The 14,297-nt window shown below is 39.3% G+C and overlaps 2 protein-coding genes across 4 annotated transcripts in view; one reads left to right on the plus strand and one right to left on the minus strand.

The window, feature by feature from the left end:
* Window positions 1-14,297, plus strand: part of Chrm2 (cholinergic receptor muscarinic 2) — a 164,253-nt gene that overhangs the window by 37,970 nt on the left and 111,986 nt on the right. The window lies entirely within an intron of this gene.
* LOC110557977 (large ribosomal subunit protein eL30-like) lies at window positions 3,687-4,034 on the minus strand. The gene is given in 1 exon segment (XM_021652649.1): window positions 3,687-4,034. A coding segment is annotated over 1 exon segment (348 nt).

Below are 14,297 nucleotides of genomic sequence, written 5' to 3' on the forward strand. Positions count from 1 at the left end.
TCATAAAGATGTGATCCTAAGTTACACATTGTAAATTGTTTTATCTCAGCCAACTAAGAATTGAATTTCAGTAATGGATAAACATTAATATTTCATCCCTTGATGAATATATGTGATATAATAATGTGCTATATTAATAATTAATAACATCTTACACATACATTAAAATGCACAACACACATGAGAACATACATGTTATGTATATATATATATATATATAATGCATCACTTGCTGCATATTTAGCATTTGGCTAAGTATATGATGGGATTATTGTTCTTAAATTAATATTTGAGGGAATAGGTTTGGAAAGTGTAGTAAGTAATTTTCTCAAAGTCATACAACTATTTCCCTTTGGGACTAGGACTTGCAGCCATGTTCAGCTCAGTGTTGAATGGATGCTAATTTATGGAAATCCTCGGGTGATATCTCTCTGTACAGGCCGGTTTAAAGAAAGAAATGAGTGGAATAGTTGTGTTTGGTTGCAAAAGTATTTGGCAATAGTTATAACTTAATGTAAAGAAATATCTTTGGTCAGCAAATTGTTCCATTTTCAAAGCCCTTATGATTCATTTTTTCCTTCTTATATGCCATTTATAGTTGGTATTCATTCTTCTTTAGAATCTGTCCTTTAGAACTGGCTGTGTGAATTAATATTCTCCTCAACAGGAGGGCTGCTGATTTTTTTTTTTTTTTAGTTAATTTTTTATCCAACCACTTCGTTGAAGGCATTTATCAGCTGAAAGAGTTCTCTGGTAGAATTTTTGGGGTCACTCATATATACTATCATATCATCTTTGAAGAGTGATACTTTGACTTCTTCCTTTCTGATTTATATCCCCTTAATCTCCTTTAATTGTCTTATTGCTCTGGCTAGGACTTCAGGTACTATGCTGAAGAGATGCGGAGAGAGTGGGCAGACTTGCCTTGTCCCTGATTTCAGTGGGATTGATTTAAGTTTCTCAGTTACTTAACTTTCAATAAATGCAATGCTACTTAACAAAATTAAATTAAAACATAAATATGTTTTAGTTATCATCTTCTTGAAACAAAGTGGTAATGTCATGTCACCTGTCCTGGAGGGCTGTGCAAGGAGATAATTTTGACAGTTTACTGTAAGACTTATAATATGTTTCAATAAATGTTGCTGTGTTAATAGAGCTATTTAGTTCCTTACATAGAAACAATGGAGAAAAACCAAGACTTCTAGTAAATAGTTTTTATATATGCTACACATAAATTTGTAAGTTATATATTTTCGTTCATCTCCTAACAAATATCTGGTTCAATGAGTACTTAATGTCTACTTAAATGTGTCTACAATATAAAGCAGATTAGTCTACAAATTTTTATGATAAATGTGCTTGAACATTCTCTTTGTGGTTGGCATCTTTTCTACTGAAAAAAATTAGGATGGAGCAAATTGTAGATTAACCTATCTATTATTTAAAGTAGTAGAATCCTGACTTCCTATAGGAAGAAGTCAAGAGAGTACACTTTCAGAAACAAAATCTTTTTGGAGAAATTGTAAAGCAAGCTCTCTGTCTGGGAGTCTTGAAAACATGTTTCTATGGTTGTCTTGGAGATATGTCTTTTCAGTAGATGCCCTGGGCACATGCAGCTGAACTCTCTCTCCCTCTAATGACTTGGGGTCTACAGGGCCACTTGACTGAACACCTGAGTGTCCACTGGTGCTTCTCAGCTTTGTAACATTTCATTGACACACAACACTATGAAGTGAGTGTTCTCCTTACGGACAACAAAATTGAAGTGTAGAGAAAGGATAAATATATAAGTATCAGAACTTAACATTCTGACTTTTCCTGCCTTTTTTTTTTATTAATTAAACTTTATTCACTTTGTATCCCCTATAAGCCCCTCCGTCCTCCCCTCCTGGTCCCACCCTCCCTCCCCCTTCTTCACGTATGCCCCTCCCCAAGTGCACTGATAAGGGAGGATCTCCTCTCCTTCCTTCTGATCTTTGTCTATCAGATCTCATCAGGAGTGGCTGCATTGTCATCTTCTGTGGCCTGATAAGGCTGTTCTCCCCTCAGGGGGGTGATCAAGAGCAAGCCAATCAGATTATGTCAGAGGCAGTCCCTCTTCCCATTACTATGGAACACACTTGGACACTAAACTGCTATAGACTACATCTGTGCAGGGGTTCTAGGTTATCTCCATGCCTGGTACTTGGTTGGAGAATGAGTCTCTGGGAAGACCCCTGTGTTCAAATTTTGTTTCTGTTGCTCTCCTTGTGGAGTTCCTGTAAGAGTTCTCCAGCTCTTACTGTTTCCCACTTCTTACATAAGATTCCATGCACTCTGCCCAACAGTTGGCCATAAGTCTCAGCATCTGCTTTGATAGTCTGCAGGGTAGAGCCTTTCAGAGGCCCTCTGTGGCACGTTTCTAGGTTGTTTCCTGTTTTCTTCTTCTTCTGATATCCATCCTCTTTGCCTTTCAGTATGGGGATTGAGCATTTTAGTCAGGATCCTCTCTCTTGATTATTTTCTTTAGATGTACAGATTTTAGTAGGTTTATCCTATGTTATATGTCTATATGAGTGAGTTTATACCATGTGTGTCTTTCTGCTTCTGGGACAGCTCACTCAGGATGATTCTTTCCAGGTCCCACCATTTACCTGCAAATTTCATGATTTCCTTATTTTTCATTGCAGAGTAATACTCCATTGTGTAGATGTACCACAATTTCTGCATCCATTCTTCAGGTGAGGGGCATCTGGGCTGTTTCCAGCTTCTGGCTTTTACAAATAAAGCTGCTACAAACATGGTTGAGCAAATGTCCTTATTGTGTACTTGAGCCTCTTTTGGATGTATGCCTAGGAGTGGTATGGTTGGATCTTGAGGAAGCGCTATTCCTAGCTGTCTGAGAGAGTGCCAGATTGGCCTTTCTTTTTCCATTACAATAGAATGTTTTTCTGTTTTCATGTAGGAAATGTGCCTGACTGACCCACACATCCTGATTGTTTCCCAAAGATCATTTCCAAATGCTAGAATGGTGCTGGTTGGCACTGATGTGCTGCTGTGCTACTGTTCCCCACCCATCAAACATCATTTTTACACTCTGAATTAATGTCTGTATTTATTTTGAATGATCCACAAGCATGACAGGTGAAATCCAACTTTACCTCCTTTCTTCGCCTGCCTAGCTCAATCTCCTGCTTTGCATCAGGATTCCAAAAATATACGCGCACTTGCTTACCTCTTCTTCCTTTTATTTCATGTCATTATTGCTCCAATTGTTAGCTTACTTTCCTGGTTCAGGCAATGATTCTCAATTGATTATGCAATCACTGAAATGGCAAACTTGAGACTTACCCACTTTCCAGTTGATTGCAAAGATTCATAAAACAGCATCTGAAGAAAGAGAATATCTGAAAGAAAAACAATTATTGTGTATTGTAGGAACAGGCACTTCAACCTGCTTATTTCAGAAAGGAAGAACTTGGCTCATTGTGGTTTACATGGGGTCTTCATATCACCTGCCACCTAAAATATATTTCATTCCTCTCACTTTGAAGCAATATATAGAAGAAGCATGACCTGCCCCTGAAGAAACCCATGGAGAGAGTTAGAACGAACCCCTTTAAAACATGTGGCAGTTAGATGAGAGAAAATGATTTTTTTTTTTTAGCTCTGGCAAAGTTTTATTAAAGGATAAGTTTGCTGGTTTACTTTTCACCAGTCTCTTCTGGCATGCTCCTAATAACATCAGAATCATCTGGGTCAATGATAGCCAGTGTGCATACTCTGTAGTATTTTCCACACAATGTGCCCAATTCATTATTATTGCCACTGTAGTGATGGACACCAGTTTTAGCCAACATGGCATAGACTTCTATTTCAGATTTCCTCAAAGCTGGGCAGTTGTTGGTGATGATAACCAATTTTGCTTTGCCTTACCTGATCATCTTCTAAGTCTGTTTGTATCCCAGCACATACTTCCCATTTTTCATAACAAGTTGGAGTCCAGAATTGATCGGCTCTAGAGACATTTTTGTCTTCTTTGTGGCCACCATCTTTCTGCCTTAGGTGCAGGACAATCCCCTACCAAGGTCAGCTGCCAAGGTGGCCAGAGAGCTAGAAAGAAACCACAGTGGGGTTTTTAAGCTATGACTTTGTCATTTACAAAATACAAATACTGATCCAAAATACCTTATTGAAGAGGAAAGAGAAGATCATAGACATTCCATACATATGTGCAGGTTCTAATGAAAAGGGCTTTTCTGGATGAGTGACAAGTGAATCTTTGGATGATCGTATTTTTAAGTAGGGTATTGGTTCCTTTTCTTTGGGCATGGAAAGAGTTGTGAGCTGACACTCTCAGGAGTCCTGATGGAAGTATTAATACTTTCACTGAGATTCCTACATATGTAAACTTTAACTTACAGACATATAGGGATTTCTAAAAGCTTTAATAATGGACAATCTTCTGCTATGATGCTCACGTTTTTCTTGACAAAAATATACTTTTGAAGACAAGCTATATATTTAGTAAAAGAGTGGTATGCCTGTGGCAGGACTCATTTTGGAAGTTTAAGGAAATAAATGGTAAAGTTAAGTAACTTGCTTAAATTCATGAAGTGCAGTCATAAGCCATCAATCTCAGGTTGAAGAAAATTAATTAGCTAAAACTGTGCATTAACACCATCAGATTAATTTACTGAATAATTCATTGATTAGTCTAGTCATTTTTCAATTGGTAAGGCAATAATGAAACCTTAACTTGCCTCCCTTGTACTGACTTATTGGTATTAAGTGGTACATAATTGGAAGCACATGAACCCATCTTATCATATATATACTATTAATAACTAGAACACATTTTTCTTTATAGGGAAACTGAGGCATTTATTAATTAAATTACAATTTAATTAAATTAATTAAATTAATTAATTAAAATTTAATTTAATTTTATTTTTTATATTAATTACAGTTTATTCACTTTGTATACCAGCTATAGCCCCCTCCCTCATTCCTTCCCAATCCCACTCTCCCTCCCTCATCTCCTCCCATGCTTTTCTCCAAGTCCATTGTTAGGGAAAGTCTTCTTCCCCTTCCATCTGACCCTGGCTTATCAGGTCTCATGAGGACTGGCTGCATTGTCCTCCTCTGTGGACTGGCAAGGCTGCTCCCCCCTCATAGGGGGGTGGTCAAAGAACCAGCCACTGAGTTCATGTCAGAGACAATCCCTGTTCCCCTTACTAGGGAATCCACTTGGATACTGAGCTACCATGGGCTACAACTGTGCAGGGTTCTAGGTTATATCCATGAAGGGTCCTTGGTTGGAGTATCAGTCTCAAAAAAGACCCCTCTGCCCAGATTTTTTTGGTTCTGTTGCTCTCCTTGTGGAGCTCTTGCCCTCTCCAGGTCTTATTATCTCTTCCTTCTTTCATATGATTCCCTGCACTCTGCCCAAAGTTTGGTTATGAGTTTCAGCATCTGCTTTGATACACTGCTGGGTAGAGTCTTTCAGAGGCCTTCTGTGGTAGGCTCCTCTCCTGTTTCTTGTTTTCTCCTTCTTCCAATGTCTATTCTGTTTGTCTTTCTGAGTGAGGATGGATCATCTTACCCCGGGTTCTCCTTCTTGATTAGCTTCTTTAGGTGTACAGATTTTAGCATGTTTATTCTATCTTATAGGTCTAGTATCCACATATAAGTGAGTATATACCATGTGTGTCTTTCTGCTTCTGAGATCCTCACTCAGGATGATCTTTTCTAGATCCCACAATTTGCCTGCAAATTTCATGATTTCCTTGTTTTTAATGGCAGAGTAGCATTTCATTGTGTAAATGTACCAAAATTTCTGTATCCTTTCCTCCGTTGATGGACAATGGGTTGTTTCCAGGTTCTGGGTATTATGATAAAGCTGCTACAAACATAGTTGAGCAAATGTCCTTGTTGTGTACTTGAGCATCTTTTGGATATATGCCTAGGAGTGGTATGGCTGGATCTTGAGGAAGCGCTATTCCTAATTGGCTGAGAAAGCACCAGATTGATTTCCAGAGTGGTTGTACACGTCTACATTCCCACCAGCAATAGAGGAGGGTTCCCCTTTCTCCACAGTCTCTCCAGCATGAGTTGTCACTTGAGTTTTTGATCTTGGCCATTCTGGTTGGTGTAAGGTGAAATCTCAGGGTTGTTTTGATTTGCATCTCCCTGATGGCTAAGGACATTGAACATTTCTTTAAGTGTTTCTCTGCCATTCTATATTCCTCTACAGAGAATTCTCTGTTAACTCTGTACCCCATTTTTTAATGGATTGCTTGATTTGCTGCTTTTTAACTTCTTTAGTTCTTTATATATTCTAGATATCAACCCTCTGTCAGATATACGGTTGGTGAAGATTTTTTCCCAGTCTGTAGGCTGACGTTTTTGTTCTGACAATAGTGTCTTTTGCTTTACAGAAGCTTTTCACAAGACAGGAGCCTAGCACTGAGGGCCTCTGAAAGCCTCTACCTAGCAGTGTATCAAAGCAGATACTGGGACTCATAACCAAAACTTTGGCAGAGTACAGGGAATCATATGAAAGAAGGGGGAGTTAGTATGACCTGGAGAGGGCAGGAGCTCCACAAGGACCAAATATATCTGGGCAGAGGGGTCTTTTGTGAGACTGTATCTCCAACCAAGGACCATGTATGGATATAACCTAGAACTCCTGCTCAGATGTAGCCCATGGTAGCTCAGTATCCAAGTGGATACCCTAGCAAGAGGAACAGGGACTATTTCTAACATGATCTTTTCCCCTTCCGCCCCACCTGAGGGAAGAGCAGCCCTGCTAGGCCACAGAGGAGGACTTTACAGCCAGGCCTGAAGGTACCTGATAAGCTAGGGTCAGATGAAAGGGGAGGAGGTTCTCTCTTATCAGTGGACTTTGAAAGGTACAGGAAGAAGATGAGGAATGAGGGTGGGATTGGGAGGGAATGAGGAAGTGGGATACAGCAGGGATGCAAAGTTAATAAACTGTAACTAATATTAAAAATAATAATTTAATTTAAAATTTACTATTGTGAATCCCACATCAGAACTTTGATACATTTTAGCTTACATGAATTTAATGTGGTCATTGGTGCCTCAACTGTGGAAAGAGATACACAATTTTGAAATCAAATTTTATCTTGGGAAATAAATACAAAAATAAGCACATTCAATTCTTGTTTCATATGCCGTAGTATTAGAACAAAGGAGGTGGAATCCTGATGGCTCTGAGGATCTCATCTAACAAATTCCAAAAATGAAATTCACAGAGTTCAGAAGATGGGTTTAGGAGTGGAGAATTGGCTCAGAGTTTAAGAACACTGGCTGCTCTTCCAGAGGGCCACATGGTGGCTCACACCCATCTATAGTGATATCTGGTGCTGTCTTCTGACCTGCAGGTGTTCATTCAGGCAGAACATTGTACACATAATAAACAAATAAATCTTTTCTTAAAAAAGAAGGTGGGTTTAAGTAATTACTATAGATTCTTATATAGGAGAGAGACAGAGAAGAACAGAGAGAGGGGGACAGGGACACAGAGAGAATATACAGATTTCCCGTGTATCAGGAAGGGACCCCAAGGAGAAAGACACCACTGAGCTATTAGTCTGGGGATTTTTAATAGAATTCATGCCAGAAAATGAGGTTTGGGAAAGAGAAGAAACTGTCCAGTTTGGTTTGCTCACCCAGAAGTCCAGGTGCCTCCTCCTTATTTCAGTCCTGTAGTCATATACAGCCTTTAGGAAAAGGTGTTCCTTTATCAGACAAAGAAATGTGGCCAGAACTCTCACTAGCAATTCTGGTCTCCCCAAAGGACATTCTCTGTACTGTTGTTTTGGGATCCTGGCCCTAATGGAGAAGTTTCAATCTCCTGTTCTCATGGAAACTATCTCTCCAGAGAATCATTCAGTTTTTGTTGGACTGCCTTGGCCTTCTTTGAAGAGGTTAATGCTCTTTATTGTATTAAACCATCTCATCTTATCTATAAGATAACCTCATGACGTGGACTCTGAGGGTACATTATGTAGCAGTTCAGTTAAAGATGTACTTTTTTCTACTCTCTGCTGTCCCTAAATGGTTTTGTTAACATGTTGTGTTCTCACCATATTTTTTTCTGTTTTATAGTCTTCACATTCTACTTTAAAATGTATTTTTTTAGTTAGCCTCTTTTTTCTTACATATTTTCCTATTTTTAATATTACGGGGTAAATGTGTTTGTGTGTGTATTTATAAGCAATCATTGAAAGTGCTATGTAATGTGATGTGTGTGTGTGTGTGTGTGTATCTGTGTGACAGTGTGTAATAGGTTAATCATTCAAAGATACAAAATACTAATTTCTTTTACAATTTGGGATTAGGAGGGATTGTCAGTGTTTCCTTCGCTCTCTCGGTCTATGATCCCTTTTCCCTTCCTCCTTCAACCCCTTTTCTTCTCTTTTTCTCCCTCAACCTCCCTCAGTATACTTCTTCCATCTTGGGCAAATAAATGTGTGCGTGTATGTTTGTTATTCATTAGCCAGGAATCCCGAATTCATCCTGGTTTTGACTCTAATTTCAGAAGTTTTCTATTTTACATTTCTCAAACAATTACTTTTTCCTTTGTTGTTGGTTGGTTGGTTATTTGTTCATTTGTTTGTGCAGGGAAATCTTACTTCCTTGGGACTTCCACTTCTACATTCCTAGTTTTTGTTGTAGTTGAGTCTGGTCTCAAGCTTTACTATGTAGCTGAGGATAATGAACCCCTGATGTTTTTGCCAGCTGCTGGGATTTCAGGCATGTGCCACCATGCTTGTTCTACTGATTTATCAGTTTAGCAAAGAAAAAATAAAGTGGTAACTTCCATGTACAGCTCAGTCTCTTGTTCAGCACTCTTAGTTTTCCTTGATTTTTTGCTCACTCGGTCCCTCTGTTTAAATGATACAACTCTTAACTGTTTGTTTTCTCATCTTCACACAGCTTTCCTCCCCTCTCCTCTACCTCTCTAAATGTCAGATCATTTCTCTGTTCATCATTCATCACTGTATTCTCAGTTTGAATATGCATTCCCCTGGTCCAATGTGAGGAAATCACATATGAAGAAGAAATGCTGTGCACCGTTTTTTCTTATCCGTTTTCAACAATATGGAAACATGTCTTTGGCCAATAAAAACAGAGATGGTTTCTGGGGGTCACAAGGGCAGAAACATAAAAGGGTCCTGAGAACTTAACTGCTCATGTCTCCTGCAGCAGCTTTCTTCTGCATTTCTAAATCATTAGACCTTCAGACTCCTTTTTCGTAGGTCTAACAAGGAACAGAGTAGATTACTGTGAATTTTCAAGAGGTCTACTGTTCATTTGGAAGCACTAAACCACAGTTATGAATCAGAATGGAGGTGTTTCCCTAAAATTCAAGATCATCTCAGGAAAGAATATAATTTAGGCTTAAATTGATCACTTAATTTTAATTACTTAATGTATGGTGATTGGGGGTATATGGGTGTCATACACATAGTGGTATGTGTGAAGTCATTTGTCAGACATATGTAGAGGTCAGAAGTTAATTTTGGGATGTCTTTCTTAGTTGCTTCTTCACTTTTTCTTTGAGACAGGGTCTCTCACCGAGCCTGAAGCTGGCCATTTAGGATAAGCTACCTAGGCAGAGAAGTTAAGTATAATCTTATCTATACCCCACACTTCTGGGAATACAGGTGTGTCCTGTCAAGTCTGCTTTTTGAATGGGTACTGAGGCTACAAATTCAGATCCTCATGTTTGTGCATCACGTACACACTGACTCAGCTTCTTGGCCCATTTGCTTTGTGTAGTTGTTTGTTTGCTTTTAAATCCCATCACATCTTTCCATTTATAAACTTTCTCCCTTCACAATAACTGGTGACCAATACAATAAAGCTTCTAAGGTTAGGAGTAAATGGCATCCATCCTGTAAAGGTAGGAAGAGCTAGATAACAAACACAAGTCTGCAGAATCTGTAGCACACCTGTGATAAGCTTGAGGACTAAGTGGATTAATTTTGCCCTTTCAGATCCACATGCCCTTTATCCATCTTCAGATGGTTTATTTGCCCATTGCTCAGCATTCCTGTATTAATCAGTTTCTCACTAACTGGGATTTACAGTGTTTCCTGTGTGCTGCCAGGAGAGTGGGCAGAGACCGTCTATATGTCAGCTATTCCCATAGATGCATGTTTTCAAACTTACTTTTATATGGTTTTGTTACACTTCGTCTATTTGGGGGGGGGGTCAGGTTCTCATCAGTTTTCATCTACAACCCACTGTACATCTTTTCAATTAAGATAATGACTCTTTTGACTCCCGGATTCTTCACATTCCAGGTATCAGTGAATTGAGGAGCACAGAAATATTGGCTGATGAGCTGCCCACTCATGTTTCATGTGGCTCATGTCTTTGGATAAAAGGAGATCTCACTTGTTTGCTGAGATGAAAAGAGATGGTGTATTCCTTGTCACTCTGACGAAAGGAGTTCATCTCCTCCTATTGTTTATCTGTCCTGACCACCTGTGAAACTCTCTGAGGCATTTAGAACTGTCTTCAAACAGCTCTCGGAGAGAGGAAAAATGACTCTAAATTCTGCTGTTCTGTGTTCTGACCTCTAGCACTCTTTCAGTACCCAAGATAGATTTGCATACTAACTATTTTGGGAAAAGTGGTTATACCCACTTTAACTCAATCACACCTTAGATTTCTATTATTATTCCTTTAAGTCTACACTGGAAAACTCTGTATTGACTCAGTGTAGTTTGCAATCTCCATTCCATGATGCTCAGTGTTTCCTCTTTAAAGTCTTTACCAACCCATTTATGCCCAATATTCCTACCACCCCTCATCGCCTGTAGTTTCTGTCAGCAGCAGATTTTCCTTCCCAAAGGGAAGAGTGTTCTTCACTTGGGTCTCCCTCTGCTGCTCAGTCTTAACTATCTCCTCACTTTGTCCTGGGTACCACCTTCCACACAATGATCTTAAATGAAAGCTGCCCAGAAACCTCTGGACTGAGAAACAGATACTAGAAGCCTGCATCTTTGCTAGAAGGTGCTTATTGTTGTTACCCAGTGGTATGGAACCTCTGCTCTTTCACCTGCCAAGATCATGGAATCCTGCTCCCTCCACTGTCTTCTGTGTCTGCTGTCCCCTCACCATCTGTGTTGGGAGTCTTCCCAGCATCTGAGGTGATTTTAATGTCTTCTGTCTTCAAACATCTGTAATTCAGTTCCGGTGCTTCCTTGTCTACAATGAAGTTTGTCTTTGCTTCACTTTATACTTCCAAACTAAGATGAATGTTATCATTAGGACGTCCCGAAATCCTAGCTTCAAATGTTGCCCCTCCTGCCCAAAATCTCCCACTCTCATCTCTCCCTTGTTCTGATGACCTACATCCTTCAGTGGTGTATATACCCTCGCTGCCACTGCCTTCTGCGTCGACTTCACAGCTTCTTTCTTCTTCACTTCCTTCTCTCCCAGGTTGAAATGTTGGCACTCAACAATGCATTCTCTTCATTACTTCAAATCAGTTTTCCAACTCCCTATAGTGACTTTAAGGAAACACGTTTGCCTAGACCAAGTAAGTGGTGCTGGAGAAATGTCTCTTCCATGCAAAGCATAAACATTGCAAGTCATGGTCTCCAGCTGCAAGTGGGCCCTGGGAGACCCTCCTTAGTCAGCATTGTCATTTCTGCTCTCCCAAAGTTCACTTGCTGAAGCAACAACTATGCCCCCTTCACATCACCACCCACACTCTGTTTCCTTCATGTAACCCAGAAATCCTACCACGTTAAATCACTAATATTTCTCAAGCCCCTCTGCATTTGCACAGTTACTGCTTTGAGTCACACCTCTCTCTCTCTCTCTCTCTCTCTCTCTCTCTCTCTCTCTCTCTCTCTCTCCCTCACACACACACACACACCAGGTTGTATCTCCAATCCTCTTCTATCCAGTAGAGCATAGTATCTTGGAAGTGAAAATCTGAGGACTAGCTGAAGATGTTCCTCTTATACTTCTTAGGGATGAGCCAAAATCTTTTATATAACACCCTCTGCCACAGACCATTATCCCGATTTCTGTGTTTCCATGCTCTAGACACCTGCACATACTCTCTATCTACAGCTTCACATTTCTGCCTTCTATGAACTCTACCCCCACCAACCTCTGTCTTTCATCTGTGTCTGGGCTCTGATGATCTCCTCAACAAGCCTGGATAAGTACAATTGATTTTAAAACGTTGAATTTGATGGGGTTCCCCTGGAAACCACCTCCTGACTGCTTCCTCATAAACTGGGAGCAAGTAGAAAGTTTCACTGACACCGTGATCCCATTACCAAGGTTTCTGCATGTTAAACTGTTGTGACTTTATTCCTTGACTTTTTATACTGTTGAATACCCTGATACAAGACTTACATTTTATTAGAGGTAAATAATCTTTACAAAAGGCTGAGAGAAAGTAACTCCCCATACACACTTAAGAGTCCTTTAAGCCTCAGTGTATTTACCTGTTGAACAGGAGTTATAAGAACATCTGCTCCTAGGAGGGGTTGTTATCATTGGATGAGCTATCATAGGTCAATTGCCTTGCAAACTGTCAACTACCTCTTAAAGGAATATTATTACACTGTAATTTGATAGGTATAGTAAAGCAGAAACTTCTTCCATCATTATTGCAAATGTGATGGTAAGTTTCATGAAATTAACTCTCCTGAAGTAACTCTTCCAGTGTGGTTGTCAGACATATATCTAAAATTAGAAGTAGCCTTGCTTCTTATAAGTGCAAAGTCACAGATGACCAAGGAAATAACAAATGATACATAAACAACAGCTTTTCTGTGGACATTACAACGTAAAACCTCTAAGGTAGATTTTGAGTTCTTGTGATTAAAATAGCATGGCATTGAACACGCTACACTCTTCCAGGAATGTGTCTCTGTTCGCACTCTATACAGATTTATGGGACAACTTAAGTATGAAATGGTATTCTTCATGAAGCAACTGAGAAGTTATTGAAAGCCAGGTGTTTAGTTTAGAGATGATTAAATTCTGAGACCTGGTCATGGTGCTAACACAAAAGGATGGACATCGGGATGGGGGTAAAGCTACCAAGTAGTGGACACCTGCGTTTCAATTAGCATGTGCATACACCCTGTATACTAGTTAAATTGTATTACTCTTATGCTTACTCTTACAAAAATTACTTTGCATATTGGAAGTAACTGCATTGTTTATTCCTCATCTCCTGAAAGTAAGCACAAGGAACTTCCTGCTTGTTTACCTGAATACAAGGTTCCTAGGAAAAAGTGTGTGTGCGCACATGTGTGTGTCTGTGTGTTGCATATGTTACTTCTAAGATCCTATGAAATTACATCACGTTGGTACTTTAGCATGAGGTTTTAGGTTTACAGTTGCTTCACTTTGATATCAATTATCATAAAGTCAATACTATTTTATGAGGTATGCCAAAACATTTATTTATTACCGACTCCCAGATAATATGTCAGTTGCAGGCCCTTCTGCCAGCTCTGACCATCAGGCCTTTACCTTGTGCCAAACATATTCCTATCCACATTCTGCCCCGAAAAGTAATTGTATGAAACTCTCTTCCTAGTGAGCTTAATTTTGATTGTTACATGCCCATGTATCTGAGAACCCTGAGATGGCTCAGAAGACAAAAGCACTTCCCATGGCCAATGAAACAAACTCAATCCCCAGGACCCATATACTGAAAGGAGCAAATGATCTTCCAAAAGTTGGCCTTTGATCTCTGTAAGCATTCAATGACACACACACACACACACACACTCACACCCCATAATTAAAATTTTTTTCTTCTATTTGTCATGGCTGTGGGTAATACAGATGATTTCAGGAAAAACAATTTTAACTTATTATTATTTTCCAAACATTTGCTTACTGCTCTATAATGTTAACGTTTGCCTTCAGTTATCCATTCAGCAAGCATTTTAGTAAGCCTTTGTTATGTGTAGTTCATGTGTGCTGCCATAAGAGAGAAAGATATGTAAAACAGGATTTCTTCCTTTAAGTAGCTGATATAAACCAACTTTTTTTTTTTAGCTGAATCAGATTGAATGGAAATATGGAAATAGCATTATAGCATTTAGGGTGTGATCTCCTCAGTCCCAACTGTGATAAGAATGTTGTCTTTCCTATACGTGAGTTCATCTCTCCTGATGAAGGCTGCATCTACATATGGTTCTATTGTATTAGATATTAGGTTGGTGGTTAGGTGAAAACTTTTGTAGCTGTCTCAGACAGTTGAACTAGATATGGCTCTCTGCTTTTCTCCC

The sequence above is a fragment of the Meriones unguiculatus genome, chromosome 3, assembly GCF_030254825.1.
Source record: "Meriones unguiculatus strain TT.TT164.6M chromosome 3, Bangor_MerUng_6.1, whole genome shotgun sequence".
Lineage (NCBI taxonomy): Eukaryota > Metazoa > Chordata > Mammalia > Rodentia > Muridae > Meriones > Meriones unguiculatus.